Source organism: Oncorhynchus nerka, linkage group LG28 (assembly GCF_034236695.1).
Source record: "Oncorhynchus nerka isolate Pitt River linkage group LG28, Oner_Uvic_2.0, whole genome shotgun sequence".
Taxonomy (NCBI): domain Eukaryota; kingdom Metazoa; phylum Chordata; class Actinopteri; order Salmoniformes; family Salmonidae; genus Oncorhynchus; species Oncorhynchus nerka.
This window is the reverse complement of record NC_088423.1, coordinates 38963598-38990579: the sequence shown is the minus strand read 5'-3', so window position 1 is coordinate 38990579 and position 26982 is coordinate 38963598. Positions and strand designations below refer to the sequence as shown.

Below are 26982 nucleotides of genomic sequence, written 5' to 3'. Positions count from 1 at the left end.
TCATAGATCCCTTTGTGCAACACTCCACTACAATTTCTCTAATTTGATATGGAGTATTTAGTCATTAAAATCCCGCTCTCCAAAAATGGAATATTTATTTTTGAGTAATCTATATACATGTATGCCAGAACATATCTGGTGGGTGTGTGACTGTGTTGCTCCTCCCACTTTTGGACAATACAGTCCCATACAACAGATTGTTGTCTCCTCAACCTCCTCTGACAAGTTTGGAAGTTTTTCCCAGCAAGCTGTGCGAATGTGCATCACATGACATTGAGGAACAGATAGAGTAGGAGATGATAGGCAAAGCATCGGTCACTCATCCTAGTTGAAGCTAGATCAGGACCCTGGCATAACTGTGGGAGTTTGACCTCAAAAGGTGAGTGGGGCAGCATTTGTTACAATGGTGGTTGTTGAGACAAGTCAACTGAACAAGAATAGTAGTTTGCAACTGCAAACAGAGCAAGGCAAATCATATTTTATGTAATATCAGTGAATCAGGAAATGTTTTGAAAATAGCTTCTCATTTTAAGCAGTTACTTTGGACTTTATAAGGACTTGCTCAATGTTGTATCAAAATGAAAATCTCTTTCATGGGTGGATGGAGTGAATCACCTGTGAGTCTGTTAAGAAGGAAATGTTGGACTGATAAGGCTTTCACTTACCAGATGTGTTATCTTATTCTGTATTACTCTACAGCAATACTGTGTGTATAGTGCTGTGTATGCTATAGTACACTTTCTTAGGATAGTAAATGCTGTTTTTACAATGTTGTCGAGATATAGCTTTATTGTTTGGCTGTAATAGACCAGAACTACATCAGTTCCAGATGCTGAGTTAAGTCACGAACAGCTGCTTTCAATGAATGTCTCTCTCTCTAGAAACATTATACACTGGGTAAGTGTGTGTTTACTTTAGATGTGGAATTGAGGCATACAAGATTTCATAGCTAATTTGGTACATTAATGTAGGTTTTCAGAAACCCATCAAGTTCACATGCAGTGGGTGGTGACCAAAACCATTTTAATTAAGCGTTAGCAATTCATTTGTCATGTTTAAGTGATTATTTGGAACATATTGGATATTTTCTACACAAAACAAGTCTATTTTAGCCATGAATTTAACTCAAATAGTTGCCATGTTCTTAAAAGTAAAGTTATTTAGGTATACACTGAGTATACAAAATATTAGGAACATCGTCCTAATATTGCGTTGCACCCCTTTTGCCCTTAGAACAGCCTCAATTTGTTGGGGCATGAACTCTACAAGGTATCCCTGTTCCACAGGGATGCTGGCTCCAATGCGTCCCACAGTTGTGTCAAGTTGGCTGGATGTCCTTTGGGTGGTGGACCATTCTTGATGCACATGGGAAACTGTTGAGCGTGGAAAAACCCAGCAGCGTTGCAGTTCTTGGGAAATACCGGTGCGTTTGGCACCTACTACCTTACCTTGTTCAAAGGCACTTAAATATTTTGTCTTGACCATTCACCTTCTGAATAGCACACATACACATTCCGTGTCTCAATTGTCTCAAGGATTAGAAATCCTTCTTTAGCCTGTCTCCTCCCCTTCATCTACACTAATTGAAGTGGATTTAACAGGGGGATTTATAGCTTTCACCTGGATTCACCTGGTCAGTGTAGTTTGTCATGGAAAGAGCAGGTGTTCAGTTTTGCATACTCAGTGTACAGTATATCCTCAGCTTTGTCTTCTCATTGTCTATGTTTATATGATAAATCCACCATGCGTTAAATTTGGCCAGACCCTTTTACTCCCCATAGTCAACCGCACCCTAAAGCACATCTTAGGGTGGAGGCAATCAAAAGAAAACCACAAAACAGTCTCGGCCAGGTCCTCCATGTACTGTAGATGAACAAAGCTTGACCACTCTTGTAATTCTTCTTCATCCAGCTCAGTCCTCTCTCCTAGCCGTTATGTATACTGAACAAAAATATGTAAAGATTATAGAGTTGGTCCTATTTTTAATGAGCTGAAATAAAGATCCAAGAAATGTTTAATACGCACAAAAAGATTATTTCTCCCATATTTTGTGCACAAATTTGTTTACATCCCTGTTAGTGAGAATTTCTCCTTTGCCAAGATAATCCATCCACCTGACAGGTGTGGCATATCAAGAAGCTGATTAAACAGCATGATCATGATACAGGTGCACCTTGTGCTGGGGACAATAAAAGGCCACTCTAAAATGTGTTGTTTTGTCCCACAACACAATGCCACAGATGTCTCAAGTTTTGAGGGAGTGTACAATTGGCATGCTGACAGCAGGAATGTCCAACAAAGCAGTTGCCAGATAATTTAATGTTAATTTCTCGACAATAAGCCGACCTCCAACGCTGTTTTAGAGAATTTAGCAGTACATCCAACCGGCCTCACAACAGCATTTGGCTTCCTCCACATCTGGCTTCGTCACCTGCGGGATCGTCTGATGAGAGGGAGGGGGGCTTGCTGAGGAGTATATCTGTCTGTAATAAAGCCCTTTTGTGTGGAAAAACTCATTGTGCTTGACTGGGCCTGGCTCCCCAGTGGGTGGACCTGGCTCCTAAGTGGGTGGGCCTATGCCCTCGCAGGCCCACCCATGGCTGCATCCCTGCCCAGTCATGTGAAATCCATAGACTAGGGCCTAATTGTTTTATTTGACTGATTTCCTTCTATGAACTATATCTCAGTAAAATATTTGAAATTGTTGCATGTTGCATTTATATTTTTGTTCAGTTTATGTGTTGATTCAATATTAATCTCTGCCAGTTTCAAATTCTATATAAAGCTGTGAAAATACTGTTTTTACTGCAACAATGTAAATTGCTCCAGGTCCCTAGTTTCCTGTACACGAGGTGTTACTTACCACCCACACTGCTAAAGTGAATAGCAGAACCATGTTCATAAGTATTGTGATGGTTTTGAAAAGATAAACATTGCTCCACTGTGGACTTGCCGTCAGAGGGTTTGTGATTTAAAAATGCCTTATGATTATGTTCGTCATATAGCATGTTCTTCATTTTATACAAAGTTTTGCATAAATGTAACTGTTCGAAACAGTGGTCCTCTTTTTTGCACATTTGACATCAGTACACTTAGAACACTACAAGGGAAAAGAATAGCTCAGACCAAAGGCAGGAGTAGCCTTCAGTTAAGCTATGCAGTATTCAAAATCCTGAAATAGGGCTTCGGAAATAGACGTTTCTCACTGAATGGGTGAAACATTCAGTGGTTAAGACGCTGTATCAAAGCAAATGTTTTTAAAGTTACATTTTTATGCATATCTAGGGAGTTGTGAAGTGATGTGAATTTGTTAAACATTTGTCCATGGCTGTATTCTCTTCAAAGAACTGCTGTTGATGGATGTTTTTTCTCAGTGGAACCGACTTGAAGGCACTGTTGTTGAAATTAGATGAGGTATCCTTTTCCTCAAACTCTGAAACTATGTGGTAGGATATTTTACTGTATCGAATAAACTCATAAACAACACGTTTTTATTCTCACAAGGGGACTGTGGTTCTGTTGGTTCTAAACAGTTGGTATCAATTCGTTGGGGTTAGGGTCAAAAGTAATTTTGTTGATAATAAATTAAGGGGTTCCCCATCACAGAGGCCACAGGAAAATTACCATAAATGTAGGCATGGGAGGGGACAGACATGGATGTAAAAGTGTCTGGCAATATTTCATAGACCCCAGAGAGAAAAGTTCCCCTTTCAATCTTTAAATAGTCAACTAGACACGAGAAAATCACCAGATATGATGTGACTGCGATTGGCTGATGAGAGGATATGACCTTTAACATTTTCCTCTGACAGAAGGAATAATCAGTCAAGAAGGCAATATAACCTGTAATTTTGTCTGAGGAGAATAGGATGTGTCCACCTCCTAGACTCCCCCTGAAAAGTGAAGTTTGGGGTAAGATATTGCTGATCTGCATATTATTATTTTTTCTGAGATGACAAAGATTATTTTTCTGTCTGGAAGCCCGGACTTCACCATTGGACTTCCTGTGAAGAGTTTTTCTCTTTATCCCTTCATTAGAAAGCCACTATGATGCAGAAATTATTTCCTGTGTTTGAGCAACAGACTTAATAATGATACCTGTAAACTCTAAAGGCCTCTCTCCAACGAACCAGAAGTCTTGTCAACTGGAAATATTTGGCAGAGTGGAGATTCCATGATTAGCTTCAGTGATAACTAATGTTGTGTTACATTTCAGATTGGTACAGAAATTACAATTACTATAGCTTGAGAAATAAAAGTCAAATCCTTTAGAGAAAGATGAAAATTAAATTTGAACACTAAAATTGAAGAACAAAAAATAATTATGGGTGCTTCTGACAATCGAACAATTACTGACCCAAAAAAGGCATACAGTAGATGGTCTCTGATGGAAAAGCAGCTAAGGAAAATAAAAGGGAAAATTAACACATTGTGACAAAACCAAATGTAGAGAAAGATATGAATTCATGATTTTAGTAATTTCATCATGATAAAGTGTGTACTATGTCTTGCCTACCAGAGCTCTGGTCCAGTAGCTCATTAAAGCTTAAATCTCATTCAATTCCAGCTTAAATTTCTGTTTCACAATGACTTTTTGAGCTGTAAAAATATACTGTCGGGTAGTTATTATGCGCATTATGATAATGAGAAGAGAAAAACGACATATTGTAACTGATCCAAACAACATGCAGCATATTGCATCTTCTGGAGTGGATGTATATACGTAACCTGAACATGAGTCTAGTCTAGTTGTTATTATTCTTAGAGTGGACATTTTATGAAGGTCATTGGAAGCCTTTGGAAGAGCAGCAGGACTTGTTTCTGTAAACTCGTCCTTTTATATAAAGCAGCCTTTTATATGGTTCCCTCTGTCAAGGAGTGAGGTCAAGTTTATGCCATTGATGACGTAGGATCCCATGAACACTTTTGCTGTTATCGCTCTAGGTGTTGTCCTAAGATAGTGTGGTATTCTTCATGTCTATTAACTATTAATCAAGTGCTTTGGGGTGTTGTATTTATGCACTAAGAAATCAATCATAAGAAAGGTGTGCTTGTTTTTCTGATATACTATATAGATACAGTACCAGTCAAAAGTTTGGACACACCTACTCATTCATGTTTTTTTCTTTATTTTTACTATTTTCTAGATTGTAAAATAATAGTGAAGACATCAAAACTATGAAATAACACTTATGGAATCATGTTTTAACCATAAAAGTGTTAAACAAATCAAAATATATTTTATTTTTGAGATTCTTCAAAGTAGCCACCCTTTGCCTTGATTACAGCTTTGCACTCTCTTGGCATGCTCTCAACCAGCTTCATGAAGTAGTCACATGCATTTCAATTAACAGGTGTGCCTTGTAAAATGTTAATTTGTGGAATTTCTTTCCTTCTTAATGCATTTGAGCCAATCAGTTGTGTTGTGACAAGTAGGGGTGGAATATAGAAGATAGCCCTATTTGGTAAAAGATCAAGTTCATATTATGGCAAGAACAGCTCAAATAAGGAAAGAGAAATGACAGTCCATCTTTACTTTAAGACATGAAGGTCAGTCAATCCAGAAAATGGTTGCTACATGATTCCATATGTGTTATCTCATAGTTGTGATGTCTTCACTATTATTCTACAGTGTAGAAAATAGAAAAAATAAAGAAAAACCCTTGAATGAGTAGGTGTTCTAAAACTTTGGACTGGTACTGTATGTACTGTATCTTACCGTGCACCTTATAAATGAGGTCTCTAGTAATAACACCAGACATCTGGTCAATGTTACACAAGAAGGACTGCCCTTCCAAAAAATATCCAAATAGAGTTACAGAGAATGTAGGGGTTCAGTAAGAGTATGTTGAAAGTATGTGTGTGTACGTGCACCACATTTTTTTGTGAGTGCATATTTCAGTCCCCATAGGGTTGCAGCTAGGGTAGCAATGGGGACTTGAAGGGTCATTCAGCTCTTAATTGAGAAAGTTCTGCTTTTCATTACATCAAGCCATATGTCCCGGTATCTGCCTTGCTATGGACACTCCACTCTGCTTCCTGGAAGTGTTATGTCAGTCACTGAACTAATCTCTCTCTCTCCAATTGTGTGTGTGTGTGTGTGTGTGTGAGAGACACCTTTTGGACCAGTTAGATCAGTTAGAGGTCCTTGGGGCAGCAAGAAATGTTTACATTGGTTCATTGGGAGACCAAATGTTACTGTAAATGTTCTGTGTGTTTGCGAGCAAGTTATTGCATCTGCATTCGTATAGTAAGTTTATGTTATTAACTGCTCTTAAAAGTTGACATGAGTTCATGGTGGGATTTGTTGGAATTCTGTGTCTGTCTTTGTGTTGAATGGATTGATCTCTAGTTTTCTACAATAAAGCCAATTTCATGTTTCAAAACAAAAACATTTTGGGAGTGTCACACCCTGATATGTTTTACCTGTCCTTGTGATTGTCTCCACCCTCCTCCAGGTGTCGCCCATCTTCCCCATTATCCCCTGTGTATTTATACTTGTTTTCTCTGTTTATCCGTTGCCAGTTCGTCTTGTTTGTCAAGTCAACCAGCGTTTTTGTTATCAGCGCCTGCTTTTCCCAGTGTCTTTTTCTTGCCCTCCTGGTTTTGACTCTTGCCTGTCCTGACTCTGAGCCCGCCTGCCTGACCACTCTGCCTGCCCCTGAGCCTGTCGACCTGTACCTTTGCCCCACCTCTGGATTGTTGACCTCTGTCTACCCTGACCCTGAGCCTGCCTGCCATTCGGTACCATTGGTCCACCTCTGATTTCCTGACCCCTGCCTGCCTTGACCTGTCTATTGCCTGCCCCTGTTGGAATAGTAAACCATTATCTATTCCACGTGTCTGCATCTGGGTCTTACCTTGATTCCTGATAGTGAGTGGTTTGGACACAACCCACAGTGAGATTCCATTAAGAGTTAACAATTCAATATGATTATTTCCTGAATAGACTAGTGAATCACATTCCCAAGTGACCAAAACAGGGGACAGAGAAACACATTTAATCACATAACAGTTTTAAAAGGATGCCAGCATTTACTATTACATTTCATTCAAGTAAGGAATACAATTTTGACATGAATCTGAATAAGTAATGAACTGTAATTTCTAGTTTTTTATTTTTTTTAAAAACATTCTCTGGAACTTTGGTGACTACTAAGTCTTTTTTTAAACCTCCCTCTTTGAGCTGGATGTGTCAATGTGTAGTTCATGAATGCATAATGTGTGAGCAGAATTACTGTCTTACCTCAATTAGCCACGAAATTCCTAGTTTGAAAGCAGCTGTTTTTCTGGAAGCTGTGCAGCGCCATTTTCCATACATTTTCCCCACATGTGCCAGCCCCCTAGCAATTTGAGTTCTAGCCAACGAGCATGCAGCCCCTCGCCATTTGAGTGACAGCTAGAAACAGATGCCCACACAGCAGAGCGAGTGAGAGAAAGCAATAACATGGTGCACATATTTACACATAGGTGATGTAGTACACAATTTTCAGTGACCACTTTTGGCTTGTGACCTCTATTTTGCTAAAAAAAAGTATACAAAGTACCGGAAAATCTCTTTCAGTAATTCAACACTTGACTAGAACTAGAATAAATTTGACTGTGTCTGTAGGCTAATCAGCTAAGCAGGAGATGTGCACAATCACACCAGTGCTTTAGGGGCATATCACAATGTTGCTGTTCGAAATGTGATGTACATTGCCTTCAGAAAGTATTCATGGTATTCATAGCCCTTGACTTATTCCACATTTTGTTTTGTTACAGCCTGAATTCAAAATCGATTACATTTATTTATTTTTCTCACCCATCTACACATAATACCCCATAATGACAAAATGAAAACATGTTTTTAGAAAATGTTGCTAATTTATTGAGAATGAAATACAGAAATATCTCATTTACATAAGTATTCATACACCTATATGTTAGAATCACCTTTGAACAGTGATTACAGCTGTGAGTCTTTCTGGGTAAGTCTCGAAGAGCTTTGCACACCTGGATTGTACAATATTTTCCCATTATTCTTTTCAAATTTCTTGCCAGTGATTTTCAAGCAGATTTAAGTCAAAACTGTTATTTGGCCACTCGGCATCATTCACTATCTTCTTAGAAAGCAACTCCAGTGTAGCAACTCCAGTGTAGATTTGGCCTTGTGTTTTAGGTTATTGTCATGCTGAAATGTGAATTAATCTCCCAGTGTCTGGTGGAAAGCACACTGAACCAGGTTTTCCTCTAGGATATTACCTGTGCTTAGCCCCATTCCATTTATTTTTTATTCTGAAAAACTCCCCATTCCTTTATGATTATAAGCATACCCATAACATGATGCAGCCACCACTATGCTTGAATATATGGAGAGTGAAACTCAGTAATGTGGTGTAATTGGATTTGCCCCAAACATAACACTTTGTATTCAGGACAAAAAGTTTCTTGGCCACATTATTTTCTGTATTACTTTAGTGCCTTGTTGCCAACAGGATGCATGTTTTGGAATATTTGTATTCTGTACAGGCTTCCTTCTTTTCACTCTGTCAATTAGGCTAGTATTGTGGAGTAACTACAATGTTGTTGATCCATCCTCAGTTGTCTCCTATCACATCCATTAAACTCTGTGACTGTTTTAAAGTCCCTATTGGCCTCATGGTGAAATCCCTGAACCGTTTCCTTCCTCTCCGGCAAGGAAGGACACCTGTATCTTTGTAGTGAGTGGGTGTATTGATACACCATCCAAAGTGTCATTAAGAACTTCACCATACTCAAAGGGATATTCAGTGTAAAAAAAAACAACTACCAATAGGTTCTCTTCTTTGCGAGGCATTGAAAAACCTCCCTGTTCTTCGTGGTTGAATCTTTGTTTGAAATTCACTGCTCGACTGTGGGACCTTACAGATATTTGGATATGTAGGGTACTGTGATGAGGTAGTCATTCATCATGTTAAACCTTATTATTGCACACCGTGTGAGTCCATGTAATTTATTATGTGACTTGTTACACCAATGTTTACTCCTGAAGCTAATTAGGCTTGCCATAACAAAGGGGTAGAATACTTATTAACACTTAAGACACTTCAGCGTTTCATTCTTAATGAAATTGTAAAAATTTCCAAAAACATAATTCCACTTCGACATTGTGAGTTATTGTGTGCAGGCCAGTGATTAAAGAAAATCTCAATTTAATCCATTGTAAACTCGGGCTGTAACAAAATCATCATGTAGAAAAAGTCAAGGGTTGTGAATACTTTCTGAAGGCACTGTATGTGTGCTCTCTATAGTACAGGAAATATCATTTTGTCCATTCAATACATCATTTTCCAATCATTACATTTCTGAGTTGTATCTGACTGAAAATACCCTTGAGAATTAGACTTGGTGTCAATCGTGTTCATAGAACAGCTAGATTATTCAAGAAAATTAACAGATCAAGGGCCCCATGATGTCTAGACTGCCAAATATTTGATGCCAACCATGGGAATGCTAGATTTCTCAATTATTAGTTCAAATCTAGTATGCTAGTGAATATTTACAAGATCGTCATACACATGTATTCCCCACAAACACACCTGGCACACTTCTCCAGAAAACAGTGACATTATTCCTGTGTTCCCATTGGTATAAAAGTGTTTAGGAAATCAGTTAATCAGCAATACAAATGGATGTAGTCATGATCTGTTTGACCTTAGCATATATGGATGTATTTGGGGGGGATATGAGAAGTCACATGGTTTCATTTTTTCCCACACAAACACACCCACTCACAACATGCGGACTTGCTTGCATTCAGGGATGTCATCTTCATTAGTCCAAACGAGAGCTTCTATTGGACAAATGCAAGTAGGTCTCGCCCCGTTACGTTCTGTTTGTTTCCGTTTAAGAAACGTTTTGCTACATAATCGGCTAAATGAATTCGCCCCTGCAAATTTAGAAACACACACACAGCTGTTTACATGCTTACTGCAACGACATAGGGCGCACATACGGAGTAATATTTTACACGTTTGCAGAATGCACCGAAATCTGGAATACATTTAACACTTTTAGTCTCGATCTTTTAATTCTGTCCAGGACATGTGGGGTTTTTCTGTCGTTAGATAGGCTACGGAGATACGATCACTGGCAAAAAAGGTTTGATGTTTCAAATAGTTACTGTATACAATGTCGCCTATTTCCTGTGGATAGGTTTAGTGCAAAGGGTCTAGGGTTACTTTGTAGCACAGCGTATTGATAATACTCATGGAAGTTTAAAGTTACGAGTCGATGGTCAATTCAATGATGGTATATACTGTACATGCTCAACTTTTTTGTCGTGGTGCTCCTCAATGGAGTATCCTATTTCGTCGGTGAGTTGAGTATCTCCTTTGATTAAAGCGTAAGATGCATCATGCAGCACATTTTTCCTCTTCTTCTGTTGTTCCTTTCATCATATCACATTGTTGGATCTGATTTTAATGTGTTAACTCTTACGTAATGGTATATTTACGGGACCTGGGTGTCTTTTTTTGTGCTTCTTGCCGTTCGTATTAGCGGAACTCGATATCTTTGACTCTTTGAACATATGGTTGAATTCTTGTAGCCTAGCCCTACTGTTTATTTTGATTAGATGTCTGTATAGAAAATAAGAAAGTTTACCGATTTTCTGGACAGAAGTTATTATATTTGTGTAATACAGGAAATGCTCTGCTGCTGTTTTCTGTAATGTGCCTTTTCTGTATATCTTCAGATAACATGTTTAATTATCTGTATCTGGCTTTTCACTGCAGAACAGACACATTGAATAGACCAGTTTTGACACCTTAAAATGGGTAGAATATCTGTTCTAATTGATTTGTCTAGCCTCCATCACATGTAGACCTTCACAACAGACCAATTTGTAGTTGTGTTGATAAGAACTTGGTGAGATATTGAACAGGCATAATAGAGCAAAATAAATCCAGGTCACAGACTGTTTTAACCCTTTACTTATCCCCTGTTGATTCCCCCCCCCCCCCCCCCCCCCACAAAAAAAGGTGTAACTTTAACACAATAGGTGCTAAATTCTCTCCCAAACTAGTTGATTTTATATGAGGCGATAATGCAAAGGCCCCCTGTGACATTCTATTGACATGCTTTCTGGCTGTTTGCATGACAGTAAACATTGGTGATTGATGTTCCCTTCCCCCACCCCACAGATTACAGTAGACACACAGGGGTTTCTCTGTTTCTCTTCAGAGATAGAGGTGGATTTTGCAAAAGCAGCAGAAACTCTTTATGGGGTCCTGTGTGTTTTTCCTTCCCTGTGTGTTTGTTTACAACTTTATGCAAGCCTATTAGTTTACCTCCGCAATAAAATAATTGATTTAGTATGAATCAAGTTTCCTGTGGAATTTTTAATTTATTTTTTATGTCTAACATCTGGCATCATCAGCACTGGTGGAAAACTAAAGTTTTTGTCTGTCCCCAACAGATTCCCAGTGCCAGCAGTCCTGGAGTGTGGCAGGTGAGGATCAGAGAGAGTGAGGCTGTTGTGAAGACTTGGACAGTATGAGTTTGGTGGAGATCAGACATACGGTTGGGTCCATGACCCTGTCCTTATCCAGCACAGACTCCAAGGAGAGGTACTTTGACCGGGTGGACGAGAGTGACCCTGAGTACCTCCGCAGCAGGAACATGTCACCTGAAATACAGCAGGACTTCAACATGATGGAGCAAAAGAAGAGAGTCACTCAGATCCTACAGAGTCCAGTATGTCTCTTGTTCTTTATGTCTATGTTAATGTGTGTACACAGTACAGCCATTTTCATTATCTGGCTGCAGACCATCAAATGGCCTGAAAAGTTTTTCTCTTCGAGGTCCAGGCCTGTGTCATTGGCTCTAGTAGAGACACTACATCATTGATGTCTTCAGTTTTCATTCTGATGGCTACATTTGAACTGATCTGCAAATAAAGAGGCTATTACTTTTACATTTTAGACATTTAGCAGATGCTCTTACCCTTGAGGTAGCTAGGTAAGACAAGTTAGGCAACTCAGTCATATTAAGTAGTACGGTGTTTGTACAGTGTAAATCTTTGTTGCAATGCAGTACAATGTGCTACTGTCAGAGGAAACAGCCAAGCTCCACTGCTGTGGTTTTAAATATTTAAATATGAACCAGTCCGAATAGATTTGAGCCTTATTATACTTTGCCTGCCAAATGTCCTTGTCAAGTTCACAGCTTAGCTCATCAAACATTTTTGTCAAATTGAATTCTTGAGAGACAGAACAATATAGGCATGAACATAATTTTGGGCATCCACTGTATGTACATATATATATGTGTATATATATATATGTGTATATATATATATATGTATATACTTGTATTTTTGTAGTATAAGCAGTAAATGTTGCCTATATGCACCCATGATAAATGCATATATGCAATTGTGAATCGGAGGCATAGATAATCGAGCAGTAAAATGTGGTTAGAGATGCTGCTAGGAGGTGCAACAAACACATGCCCGTAAAGTGCATGGAAATAAGATGAGCCCACGCATGTCTGTGATTGCATAACAGACCCCAACAAGTGGCACTTAGCTCATCACCATGGGAACCGCACTGAGATGGGGCGGAATGCTGGCGTTCCACCAAAGAGGCTTGCAGGAGAATCGTATATCTTGGGTATCCTTCCCAAAAAGACAACGACACTGGGTATAAATTAATAGGCTGGCTTAATGAGAAGGATACTTCCCAGTTACCTCTAGTGACATTGGCACAAAGAGGGTTTTAGAAGAATCTAATGTGATTTAATGCAGGAGGGCTTTTTTAGGGCTGAGAGTACACTGGAAGTACATCGTCCTAATGTGAATGGCTGAATAGACAGGGAGTTGGAACAGGGTCAAGGTGAGAATAATTGCATAACTACACAACAGTAGACCATCCCAGAAGTTGTAAGATTAAGATAACTTTCTTGGTCAATTGTACACAAGACTTCCACTTTAAACCCAACCCTTCTGAAAGACGCACATATACAGGTTTTTGGAGAGGTGCAGGGGCTTCAACACTGAGCACCCAGGAAGCTGTTGTTGTGGGATGTTAAGGGTCCTTCTCAATGGTATCTAGGATTTGAAACCAGCAACCCTCCATTTGCCAGCCCACTTCCCAGCAGACCCGGGATTTGACCAAGCAACCCTCTGGATGCTGGTTCACCTTTCTAACCACTAGGCTACCTTCCGCCCTACTTCCTTCCCTCATCTTATTCTTTGTGACCAGTGACCACTATCCTGGACTGGTAAAGATTGATAGATGTAAGCCAGTGACTATTGGGACTGTTTTCACTCAGTCATTTTAATATGTCATTGTTTGGTTTCCAGGTGTTTAAGGATGAGCTGGAAGGACTGGTCCAGGATCAGATGACTAAGGGCAGTAATCCAACAGGGCTGCTGGCTCTTAGGCAAGTAGCTGACCTGATCATGGCCAGTTCTGTGGGAGGGACAGGCTCCTTCACATCTCCTCTCAGTAAGTAGCAGTGTGTGCGCACACATGTGAGAGAGTACATGTGGGTCTGCATAGTCTTTCAGTGATGCATCCTGATTCTCTGCATTGTCAATGTTTTGGAACAAGGTATTCACAAAAACCCGTGACATTGAGAGCCCGTATGCAGCAAAATTCTGCTCAAGTACTTGTTGACAACATTCCACATGCCAAATGTTTCTCATAAGTCGCCCACATGTCCTGGACTTTATAATGAATTGCAGCTGTCTGGATTGTCAATTATGTTTCCCTCCATCTTTCAATGGAGATCGTCCACGTAAAAAAAATACTACGGTTTACTATAGAATACTACAGTACTTATTATAGAATTCTGTAGTAAAATGTAGTATACTGTAGAATATTACAAAACGGGTGGGTCTAATAATGGATGTTGATTGGTTAAAACCGCATTCCAGCCGGTATCTATTCCACAATTTACCACCAGTATACTACAATCTGCAAAGACACTTAATTAATTACTGTAGTATATACACTACAGTTTTTTTTTACGACAGTAATTACAGTGCATTCGGAAAGTATTTAGACCCCTTCCATTTTTCCAAATTTTGTTACGTTACAGATTTATTCGAAAATGTATTAAATAAACATGTTCCTTGTCAATCTACACACAATACCCCATAATGACAAAGTGAAAACAGGTTTTTAGACATTTTTGCACATGCATTATAAATAAAAAACTAAAATAGCTTATTTACATACAGTTGAAGTCAAAGTTTACATACACCTTAGCCAAATACATTCAAAATCAGTTTTTCACAATTCCTGACATTTAATCCTAATAATAATTCCCTGTTTTAGGTCAGTTAGGATCACCACTGTTTTGTAAGAATGTGAAATGTCAGAGTAATAGTTGAGTTATTTATTACAGCTTTTATTTCTTTCATCACATTCCCAATGGGTCAGAAGTTTACATACACTCAATTAGTATTTGGTAGCATTGCCTTTAAATTGTTTAACTTGGGTCAAACGTTTCGGGTAGCCTTCCAAAAGCTTCCCACAATAAGTTGGGTGAATTTTGGCCCATTCCTCCTGACAGAGCTGGTGTAACTGAGTCTGTTTTGTAGGCCTCCTTGCTGGCACATGCTTTTTCAGTTCTGCCCACAAATTTTCTATAGGATTGAGGTCAGGGCTTTGTGATGGCCACACCAATACCTTGGCTTTGTTGTCTTTAAGCCATTTTCCCACAACTTTGGAAGTATGATTGGGGTCATTGTCCATTTGGAAGACCCATTTGCGACCAAGCTTTAACTTCCTGACTGATGTCATGAGATGTTGCTTCAATATATCCACATCATTTTCTTTCCTCACGATGCCATCTATTTTGTGAAGTGCACCAGTCCCTCCTGCAGCAAAGCACCCCCACAACATGATGCTGCCACCCCCGTGCTTCACGGCTGGGATGGTGTTCTTCGGCTGCAAGCCTCCCACTTTTTCCCGCAAACATAATGATGTTCATTATGGCCAAATAGTTAAATTTTTGTTTCATCAGACCAGAGGCCTTGAAATTCATCCACATGTACACCTCCAAATGACTCAAATGATGTCAATTATCAGAAGCTTCTAAGGCCATGGCATCATTTTCTGGAATTTTCCAAGCTGTTTAAAGGCACAGTCAACTTAGTGTATGTAAACTTCTGACCCACTGGAATTGTGATACAGTGAATTATACGTGAAATAATCTGTCTGTAAACAATTGTTGGGAAAATTGCTTGTGTCATGCATGAAGTAGATGTCCTAACCGACTTGCCAAAACTATAGTTTGTTAACAAGAAATTCTTGGAGTGGTTGAAAAACTAGTTTTAATGACTCCAACCTAAGTGTATGTAAACCTCCGACTTCAACTGTAAGTATTCAGACTAGAGGTCGACCGATTTATGATTTTTCAACACCAATACTGATACCCATTATTGGAGGACCAAAAAAAGCCGATACCGATTAATCCGTTTATTTATTTGTAATAATGACAATTACAACAATACTGAATGAACACTTATTTTAACTTAATATAATACATCAATAAAATCAATTTAGCCTCAAATAAATAATGAAACATTTTCAATTTGGTTTAAATAATGCAAAAACAAAGTGTTGGAGAAGAAAGTAAAAGTGCAATATGTGCCATGTAAGAAAGCTAACGTTTAAGCTCCTTGCTCAGAACATGAGAACATAGGAAAGCTGGTGGTTCCCTTTAACATGAGTCCTCAATATTCCCAGGTAAGAAGTTTTAGGTTGTAGTTATTATAGGACTATTTCTCCATATACCATTCGTATTTCATTAACCTTTGACTATTGGATGTTCTTATAGGCACTTTATTCGGACATGATTTGGAAATGCACACACCTGTCTATATAAGGTTCCACAGTTGACAGTGCATGTCAGAGCCAAAACCAAGCCATGAGCTCGAATGAATTTTCTTTAGAGTGCCGAGACAGGATTGTGTCGAGGCACAGATCTGGTGAAGGGTACCAAAACATTTCTGCAGCATTGAAGGTCCCCAAAGAACACGGTGGCCTCCATTGTTCTTAAATGGAAGAAGTTTGGAACCACCAATACTTTTCCTAGAACTGGCTGCCCGGCCAAACCAGGAATTCGGGGGAGAAGGTAGGTGACCAAGAACAGGTAGTTGACCAAGGTAGGTGACCAAGAACACAATGATCACTCTGAGTGAGCTTCAGAGTTCCTCTGTGGAGATGGGAGAGTCTTCCAGAAGAACAACCATCTCTGCAGCACTCCACCAATCAGGCCTTTATGGTAGAGTGGCCAGATGGAAAGCACTCCTCAGTAAAAGGCACATGACAGCCCGCTTGGAGTTTGCCAAAAGGACCCTAAAGGACTCTCAGACCATGAGAAACAAGATTCTCTGGTCTGATGAAAACAAGATTGAACTCTTTGGCTTGAACGCCAAGCATCACGTCTGGAGGAAACCTGGCACCATCCCTACGGTGAAGCATGGTGGTGGCAGCATCATGCTATTGGGATGTTTTTCAACGGCAGGGAGGCAACCCGAAGTGGCAACCCGAAGTCTAAATATTGCTGTTACATTGCACAACCTTCAATGTTATGTGATAATTATGTAAAATTCAGGCAAATTAGTTCGCAACGAGCCTGCCGGCCCAAACTGTTGCATATACCCTGACTGCTTGTACTGAACATAAGAGAAGTGACACAAATTTCCCTAATTAATATTGCCTGCTAACATGCATTTATTTTAACAAAATATGCAGGTTTAAACATCTATACTTCTGTGTATTAATTTAAGAAAGGCATTGATGTTTATGGCTAGGTACATTTGTGCAAAGATTGTGCTTTTTTCAGCAATGCGCTTTTGTTAAATTATCACCCGTTTGGTGAAGATGAAGTAGGCTGTGATTCGATGATAAACTAACAGCCACTGCATTGATTATATGCAATGCAGGACAAGCTAGTTAACCTAGTAATATCATCAACCATGTGTAGTTAACTAGTGATTATGTGTAGATTGATTGATTGTTTTTTATAAGATAAGTTTAATGCTAGCTAGCAACTTACCTTGGCTCCTTCCTGCACTCGCGTAACAGGTGGTCATCCTGCCACGCAGTTTCCTCGTGGATTGCAATGTAATCGGCCCTAATTGGCCCTAATTTATCGGCCATTCCGATTTAATCGGTCGACCTCTAGTCAGGATCGAGGGTAAGATGAACGTAGCAATGTACAGACAGATCCTTGATGAAAACCTGCTCCAGAGCACTCAGGACCTCAGACTGGGGAGAAGGTTCACCTTCCAATAGGACAACGACCCTAAGCACATAGCCAAGACAACACTGGAGTGGCTTCGGGACAAGTCTCTGAATGTCCGAGTGGCCCAGCCAGAGCCCGGACTTGAACCCGACCGAACATCTCTGGAGAGACCTGAAAATAGCTGTGCAGCGACGCTCCCCATTCAACCTGACAGAGTTTGAGAGGATCTGCAGAGAAGAATGGGAGAAACTCCCCAAATACAAGTGTGCCAAGATTGTAGCGTCATACCCAAGAAGACTCAAGGCTGTAATCGCTGCCGAAGGTGCTTCAACAAAGTACTGAGTAAAGGTTCTGAATGCTTATGTAAATGTAATATTTCCGTTTTTATTTGATAAATGTACATAAATCAAAAAAACTGTTTTTGCTATGACATTATGGGGTATTGTGTGTAGATTGAAAAATGGATTAAATACCCAATTTAATCCATTTTAGAACAAGGCTGTAATGTAACAAAATGTGGAAAAACTCAAGGCGTCTCAATATTTCCATAATATACTGTATACTATTGTTAAAGCTGCAATATGCAACTTTTTGAGCAACTTGACCAAATCCACATAGACATTTAGTCATAGATCTGTCACTCATTAAAAGCAAGTCTAATAAGTGGTAGATCTGTTCTATGTGCGCTATATTTATGCTTCCCGGTCTTTAGTTTCATTTTTGCCTTATTTACTTTCATTTTTTAACACCGGCTTCAAACATGAAAATCCAATCTTTTTGGTTATGGAAAATATATTTCACAGCGGTTTAGGTGGTACAGTGATTCTCTACACTATACTTGCTTGAAATTAGGCAAACTCTTAGAATTTTAGCAACCAGAGCCATTTCTGCATAGTGCATATTTAACTGTAAATACTACAGTATACTGCAGTAAATACTACAGTATTGCCTGTAGTGGTTTTGCTGACTTTAGTCCGTAAAAACACTACAGTGAATACTATAGTAATTATACCGTAGTATAGTGTTTTAAAAAACACTAGAAATGTTTACTGAAACTGTTAGGAAATGTAAACATAACGGTTGTCTCTTATGGCTTTGAGGTTGAGGCAGCACTGTCTCTTTATTAACCAACAGTCACTGTTGAAGTGGTTGTAAAAGATTAGGGTTCCGTTTTGTTGAATGCCCTTTAAAGTATAAAGTCAAAAAATATATACTACTCAGAACTCATGAGACGTTCTGAGAACAGCCCTATTATGATCCAAAAGTTAAGCAAGGAATGCTGAGATGTAGTGATTTAATGAGAAAGTCATTTTTATAGCAATCGTTTGAGCTAAATGTTGTTAGAGGAACTTGAAAAGAGAGACATTTTAAGAGCTGTTCATGTTGAACGAGTAGTCATGGAGAAAGCTAATTCCATTGACCATGTTATAATACAACGTGAACATGAAGAAAGCTCTTGTTTCATGAACATTCATAAATGTTATCTCTCTGAAGTATTATGAATAGTTTAGCTTGTTTAGTTTGAACAAAGGTGGCCGTTTAGAAATTTGTGGTGCTTGTCACGAAGGCTGTAGCGTGTTAGTGACTGTGCTCTCGGTCACATCAGTTCACCATGAATGCAATGCGTTTTCTCTCCAGGCACAGGGATGGTCGCCCCAGTCAATGACCTCTATGGGGAAGAGTCTCCATCCTTTACCAAAGGGGAGAAACAGTGTCGCTGTAAGCTAGCCAGTATCTACAGACTGGTGGACCTTTTCAGCTGGGCCCATTTCACCAGCTCATACATTACTGTGAGTAGAACCCACATAAAAAAAAACGTATTATAGCAACTTAATGTAGCATCAAGGAAAGGGGAATACCTAGTCAGTTGTACAACTGAATGCATTCAACTGAAATGTGTCTTCCGCATTTAACCCAACCCCTCTGAATCAGAGAGGTGCGCAGGGGCTACAGTATACTACAGTGAATACTATAGTATTTATACCGTAGTATAGTGTTTTAAAAACACTAGGAATGTTTACTGAAACTGTTGTCTCCTATGGCTTTGAGGTGGAGGCAGCACTGTCTCTTTATAAACCAACAGTCACTGTTGAAGTGGTTGTAAAAGATTAGGGTTCCGTTTTGTCGAATGCCCTTTATAAAGTATAAAGTCTCTGAATCAGAGATGAGCGGGGGGCTGCCATAATCGGCATCCATGTCTTCGGGCGCCTGGGGAACAGTGGGTTAACTGCCTTGCTCAGGGGCAGAACAACAGATTTTTACCTTGTCAGCTTGGGGATTCGATCCAGCAACCTCTCAATTACTGGCCCAACACCCTAACCACTAGACTCATAAGCACAGTATGAATCTTGATTACTGTAGGCACGTCATAATGACACATGGAGTTCTCAGTCACCCAAGACACATTCTATTTTTGCAATTGGCAAGCATTGTTAAAGAATAAATAGTCATTTTTATCTTGATAATTGTCTATATCCAGTAGCAAATGATATAGCTGGTACAATGTTGCTCTTGGCAATGCATGCCTTTTGACATTTACTTGTTATATACGTTTTCCTTGTACAGGTCCGGGTTAGCAAAGAACAAGACCATGTTCTTATCATCCCACAAGGGCTCTCTTTCACTGAAGTGACGGCTGGCAGTCTGGTAGGTATAATGGTCCATGCGCTTTCATATTCCAGATACACATGGCTTAGAACGACCCTAGAAAATAATAGCTTGTGCTTATCTCCAGTGGGTGAACAACACAATCATTAACAATACAAAACAACCCTATTCAGATGTGGGAATTGTGCAAAATATGTGTTCAGACTATTGACAGGGCCTCATAATCAATGGCCAGCCACTCAAACAGACCCTGGCTGTGCTGAGAGACATGCCTCACTACTTCAGCAAGGGGTCAAGGAGAATTGACAATTGTGTTGAATGGATGTTTTCTAGTTTGTTGTCAGCATGTAGATGCCGTAATACAGTATTGATGGAAGTCCCAATAGAAGGATAACTAGATTCCTCTTGCAATATAATCATAATAACTGAATACAGTGAGTAACAGCACAATGAGTTGGAATAATACCCAATACATTAGTGTGACTTTGTATCCGACTCAGTATCTTGCTGCCATAGTAGACCTAGAGGTGTTGTGTCCTGGTCTGTTTCCAGGTGAAAGTGAACATGATTGGTGATGTTGTCGACCAAGGATCCACCCACCTGGAGGTGGACCACTCTGGCTTCAGCCCTCACGCTGCTGTCTATTCCATGCGCCCTGACGTCAGGTGTATCATACACATCCACACCTCTGCCACTGCTGCTGTGAGTACACTTTAAACTAAAGCTCAATGAGTGGCCATGTCCCTTCATGACTGAATGAAGAGCAACCGCTGGAAGTGCATTTACCATCTTTACCATCTCATCTTTGTTTCATTATTGTATATACACTAAGTGCACCTAATGTAATTGTGCTGTTGCCTTCTAAAGTTCATAGTTACTAGTTTATAGTTGTCTGATGTTTTACTAGCCGGAAATAACTTTTGTTAGTTGTTGGTGACACAGCATAGCCACGGTTGCTTTTATCCTGAACTCACAGGTGTCCTCGATGAAATGTGGCATCCTGCCCATTTCCCAAGAGGCTCTGGTTCTGGGCGATGTTGCCTACTTCGGTTACCAAGGCTGTCTGGATGATCAAGAAGAGAAGGTGGAGTTCCAGAAAGCCCTAGGGCCCACTGCCAAGGTAACGCAGAATGATGGGTTTCCTTAACAACAACAGGCTCACTGTCGTGTGTGCCAAACATAGAAACAGAACATTTCATGCGTTTAATCAAATTGTTCTGTTACTGTAGTAATTGCTCTTTCAACACAGGTATAAGAGCATTTAAAATGCATTTTCACATTACAAGAAGTTGTATCCACTTGCTAAACTGCTTTGCCTTTCATGTCTTTGTATTTACTTCTGCATTCATATGGCCTTTTTTGATGTTGTTATCCCACGCTTAATCATTTTGTAGGTGCTTGTTCTGAGGAACCATGGCCTGGTTGCTCTGGGGGAGACTATTGAGGAGGCTTTCCACTACATTTACCACTCACAGCAGGCTTGTGAAATCCAGGTAACACTTGAATTCATCAGCCACACCTTTTCTACCACATTATTGTATAGGTCATGGAATAGTTCACTGCTATTTCTTTTTTCTTACCTTGGAAATAGGATGTTGGCGTGCTGCAATCCAAGATATATGCGTGTTTACTTTGCCTCGGTAAACGTGTGTGGTCTAAACCCACCAGCATGTATTACATGTGAATAAAAATGCTCCCAGGTTTTTGGAAACAAATCAAACTTGGTGTTGGTCATTTTTCAATTGAATGATATTGTGTTACATTCCCTGTGTGAGAGAGAAACAAGTAAGAAGTCAAACATCTGTTAAAACAAAGCTAAATCAAATACTCTATGTGTGATTAAAGCCACTGTTCTCAAACAGCACCAGGTGGAGTTTAGTGTTCTAGGACTTGGTTGAGTCCCCATGTAACTCATAGCTCTATGTGGAGCAGACAGATAATGTGTTCTCTTGTCATCATATGAGTGGCGCAGCGGTCTATGGCACTGCATCTCAGAGCTAGAGGCGTCGCTACAGACCCTGGTTCGATGCCGGGCTGTATCACAACCGGCCGTGATCGGGAGTCCCATAGGGCGGCACGCAATTGGCCCAGCGTCGTCCGAGTTAGGGGAGGGCTTGGCCAGGGTAGGCCGCCATTGTACATAAGAATTTGTTCTTAACTGACGTGCAGAGTAAAATAAAAATGTGTCTGGGATAGTGTTGGTTTATCCATTGAGCAGGTTATTCCATGTGTGGTCAGTCTGGGATTCCTCTGTTTTCTTTACTACACTCTAGTGATGCCTCGTGACACATTTTACCTCATATTTTCACTATAATAGCCCATTTTAGACTTTACTCATTATCCGGTTAACCTGGTGAATTCAAATGGTCAGGAAAAAATCCTGACCTTGACTATATGTGTTTTTGATGTGGTCATTCAGGTCAGTGCTCTGCGGTGCTCTGCAGGAGTAGAGAACCTGGTGCTCCTGGACAGGGAGAGGTTCAAGCCCCTGACCCATGGAGTGGCTGCTGCTGGGGTCACCGTGGACAGAGAAATCAAGTGGAAAGTGGGCGAGGCAGAGTTTGAGTCGCTCATGAGGATGCTGGACAACCTGGTAGGTGACCTGACCATTATACCTGACCTTTCCCACAATGCTTTGGGTTTCCTCTCCCATGCACATCCTGAGGATGTGTGTGAATATATTGACATCATAATCCCAACCGGAAAGTAATATTTTTAACTCGTGAATCAAACATGGGGGATCATCAAGGCCAGCTGTAGCTCCTTGAACTAATGCACCATTTTTTTGTCCCAATGTGCCTTATTAAAGACCGTTGCGTGTTTATCAAAGATGAGCATCTAATCTTAGCCTGTAGCTATCACGCTGTTTGTTAGCGATGGGTCTGTGTTTAGCATCCACTGTAGATAACTGTGTGATGTTCAACGGGCTTCCCCTTTAAACAATACTATCTCAACAACACTGCTATTGACTAGGGCCAGACACATTCTGTGGCCACAGCAGACAATGAGCAAGCCTGATCTCTATTGAATCTACTGATGACATGTCACTTGCTGGGGACTGGGGCTGGTGTAGGCTACAGCTGTGTTAGCTTGTACAGCTCTGTGTGATCATAGCCCGCCTCCCCCATCATGGATTCCAGGTGCCAGGCCATGCTGTGTGGAGTTAAGAGCACAGACCACACAATCCTTCAGAGTCAATTGACTGGAAAACTCAACACACTCCCTGAGTTCCGCTCAACATGGTTGGGTTTGGGGTTTGCGATCCCCCCTTTTCTTTGATGTGTCCCTAACAACAGTTCCCCTGCCAACTGCACTGTGTTACCAGGCGTGATCCATTCCCTATGAAATCAGGCACTTTTGAAAGTGTTGTTTATATGTACTGTACAAAGTGTTCCAACAATGGAGGCTAAACATTGGGTGGTCTAGGATCCCCTTAAACCACAGGCTTTAGTCACTGATATGAAGTGTATGTTCACATTGTTAAGGATGAAAATAATCTTACAAATTTGTGATGGGAAACTGCAGGACCAATGTTTGAAAACGTGTCCTTGGGAGATTGTTTTTATATGCTGTCGAGGGCCATTCACTTAACAGAGAACACCTTGTGTTTGTTTTGAGCATAATTAAGTTGCACAAACCTTTTCCTTGAAAATCTATTAAACATTCTCAGCACTAACAGAGACTTTACAGTTGATGAATAACAGGTGTCCGAGTTTTCGTGGAATCCATTTTGACAGGTGGACTGAAACATTGTCTCTCTGTGTTGCTAGGGTTACCGTACAGGCTATACGTACCACCACCCAATAGTGAGGGAAAAGATTCGGACCAAAAATGATGTGGAGATTCCTGCCACGGTCTACACTGTCCCTTTGCAGGACAGTGATCTGGGTCAGAGAAACCCCTTTAACTTCCTGGTGCAGAAACAGCAGAGGGAGAGGGCGCGCTGGCTCAACTCTCCCAACAGCTACCTGAAGGTCAATGTGCCTGAACGCTCACTCAGTGGAGAGTGTAGCCCCAGAACCAAGACCATGGTGAGCTGCTATAAACCAGTCTTCTTCAATCTACCTTGTGTACCGGTAGACTACATTGTGTACATGCAGTATTGCACCTCTATTGCTTCCACCTGACAATATGTCTTCCTATAGCAGAGATGCAATATCACATGTTGTAGGTTAGCCTGCCCTCTTGTGGAATCTTGTATAACTACATGTATGAAACATATTTCCCTACATAACATCTTCTAAAGGTGTCCGCATGCTTCCCACCCGGAACAGTTTGTGCATATATTATGAAGACGTTTTGTGACGTTTTTGTTCGTTTTGTGATTGGTCAACAATTGGTCAAGCTGCTGCTACTCTTTGTTTATTATCTATGCATGGTCACTTTACCCCTACCGACATGTACATATTATCTCCACTACCTCGACTACCCAGTACCCCTGCACATTGACCCGGTACCCTTTGTATATATACTCTTTATTGTTATTTTTGTGTTAACATTTTTTCCTTTAGGTTATTTAGCAGATTTGTCTTACTTTTTAAAAACTCTGCATTGATGGTTAAGGGCTCGTAAGCATTTCACGGTAAGGTGTGTGACAAATTTTATTTGAACAGTATTATTCAATGAAGTGTTTGCTGCCATTCAACAAGAGATTAATCATTTTCATACACATTTGCGACTAAGACCTCTGCTGAGTGATCTTGGATAAATTCTGATTATTTTGAGGAAGTGTATAGTGCCTTCAGAAAGTATTCACATCCCTTTTTTTCTCCATTTTGTTGTGTAACAGACCGAATTTAAAATGGATTTAATCAAGATTTTTGGTCACGGGCCTACACACAATACCACAAAAATGTCAAAGTGGAATTATGTTTTGAGAAATGTTTACAAATTCATAAATTAAAAGCTGAAATGTCTTGAGTCAATAAGTATTGAAATAAGTTCAGGAGTAAAAACAAGTTGAATAATAAGTTGCATGGACTCACTCTGTGTGCAATAATAGTGTTTAACATGATTTTTGAATTACTAACTCGTCTCTCTACCCCACACATACAATTATATGTAAGGTCCCTCAGTCGAGCAATGAATTTCAAACACAGATTCAACCACAAAGACCGGGGAGGTTTACCACTGCCTAGCAAAAACTGGAACTTATTGGTAGATGGGTAAAAAAAACATACATTGAATATCCATTTGAGCATGAAGTTATTAATTACACTTTGGATGGTGTATCAATACACCCAGTCACTACAAAGATACAGGTGTCGTTCCTAACTCAGTGGCCGGAGAGGAAGGAAATGGCTCAGGGATTTCACCATGAGGCCAATGGTGAAGGTTAAATAATTTAATGGCTGTGATAAGAGAATTGAGGATGGATCAACAACATTGTAGTTACTCCACAATACTTACCTAATTGACAGAGTGAAAAGAAGAAGCATGTACAGAATAAAAACATTCCAAACATGCATTCTGTTTGCAATAAGGCACTAAAGTAATACAGCAAAAAAATGTGGCAAAGGAATGAGATTTTTGTCTTGAATACAAAGTGTTGTTTGGGGCAAATCCAATAGAACACATTACTGAGTACCACTCTCCATATTTTCAAGCATAGTAGTGGCTGCATCATGTTATGGGTATGCTTGTAATTGTTAAGGACTGGAGAGTTTTTCAGGATAAATTATAAACTGAATGGCGCTAAGCACAGGCAAAATCCTAGCAGAAAACCTGGTTCAGTCTGCTTTCCACCAGACACTAGGAAATAAATTCACCTTTCAGCAAAAATGATTTAATAAGCTCTAGACTGAAGTATCTTTATTAAACCAGTATCTTTCCTTTCAGTGGATGAAATCTGAAGAGACCAGCAATGGCACTGGCACCTCCATAAAGATCGAGGACCCCAACCAGTTTGTTCCCCTTAATACAAACCCCACTGATGTTCTGGAGAAGAGGAACCGGGTGAGCTAGAATATCATGTTCCTTATTGACATGTTCAGACATATTGGGCTGGGATACATTTTGAGTTCAACAGCTTGACCATTTGCTACACACATTGTAAAGGAGGTACTATTGAACTCTCCTCCCAAGCAAATGAGTGTGGATTGCAGTGACCTATAGGATGAAGCCTGTCTCCCTCTGGCATGACAACTGGGTGGTTCAATCAGTCATGAAGCATTTGTATACATTTTTATGGATGCTTAACAGAACTTAAAAGAATTTGTAATGGAAATCTGTATTTTAGATAAGGCAACAGAACACTGTTGATCACATGACTCCAGGACCAAAGTCCCATCTTCTAGCTGGCATCGTTGTGGACACCATACCAGGACCAGTAAGTACTTGGGTCAGCTTCACACCACACAACACTAACATGATATGGAGGTGAGTTCCATGACGGTCATGATCAGAAGACTGTAATGTGGGTCTTCATTGGTCCATCCTTATATTGTATTCAGTGACATAGTTGGGTTGGAGCTCACTGGTATGGACCTTCCCATTGGTTTAAGGTTTGACTGGGCATTTGCTCATTAGTCACTAAGCAGTATGTATAGCAGTTAAGTTTAACCCCATTGTTCTGTATCTCTCCCCTCAGGCCTTTATCATTGAGGATGAGGAGCAGATGCGCTCTCTTCCTCCCAACCCCTTCAGTGAGCTGACAGAGAAGGTGCTAGAAGAGTATAAGAGCATTGTGGAGCGAAGGCAGTTTTGCCAGGATGGTACGATTCTCCCCTATCCAATGCAAATATCAACACTGTCATCATGATGTAGAACACTCACTTCATCAACATTTCATTTAATTCTCACCTCTGTTATCTACAGTGCTGCTACTGTATTTGTGTTGCTGAATCTGTGATGACTAGGGACCAATGTTTTATCTGGCCAGGTCACATGGTCAGGAAAACTCCAGGCCCTATTGATAACCCTTGAACTTGCAGATGCTGATATCACAGATGCCGATGAGATGACAACATTTGACGATTCCACCATCTCACTGTCCCTGTCTCCACTCATGTCTCCTGCCAAAGGTAGTATTTCATAAGAAAGGAGCAAGACCGGTGTGTCCAATAAAATTTCCATGAGAAGATGAATTCCTAAATCAGGGCATTCCTTCTCATAAACCTTTTATTCGTTCACATTTTTTGGAGTTATGGA

General features: G+C 40.1%; 1 protein-coding gene across 2 annotated transcripts in view; it reads left to right on the top strand.

Annotated features, from left to right (window-relative positions):
- Positions 1-275: 275 nt before the first annotated feature.
- LOC115113215 (gamma-adducin-like) overlaps positions 276-26982 on the top strand; it is a 30576-nt gene continuing 3869 nt past the window's right edge. Inside the window, exons 1-14 of one of the 2 annotated variants that reach the window (XM_029640606.2) lie at positions 276-379; positions 11441-11718; positions 13328-13472; positions 18865-19016; positions 19792-19872; positions 20386-20535; positions 20810-20953; positions 21228-21326; positions 22253-22426; positions 23604-23864; positions 25672-25788; positions 26072-26161; positions 26423-26546; positions 26766-26855. In XM_029640606.2, coding sequence (XP_029496466.1) covers positions 11518-11718; positions 13328-13472; positions 18865-19016; positions 19792-19872; positions 20386-20535; positions 20810-20953; positions 21228-21326; positions 22253-22426; positions 23604-23864; positions 25672-25788; positions 26072-26161; positions 26423-26546; positions 26766-26855 — 1828 coding nt within the window. In that variant the 5' untranslated portion in view covers positions 276-379; positions 11441-11517. Of the gene's footprint in view, positions 380-9886; positions 10123-11440; positions 11719-13327; positions 13473-18864; positions 19017-19791; positions 19873-20385; positions 20536-20809; positions 20954-21227; positions 21327-22252; positions 22427-23603; positions 23865-25671; positions 25789-26071; positions 26162-26422; positions 26547-26765; positions 26856-26982 lie in introns of those variants that run through there. The other variant, XM_029640604.2, reaches the window with a different exon arrangement.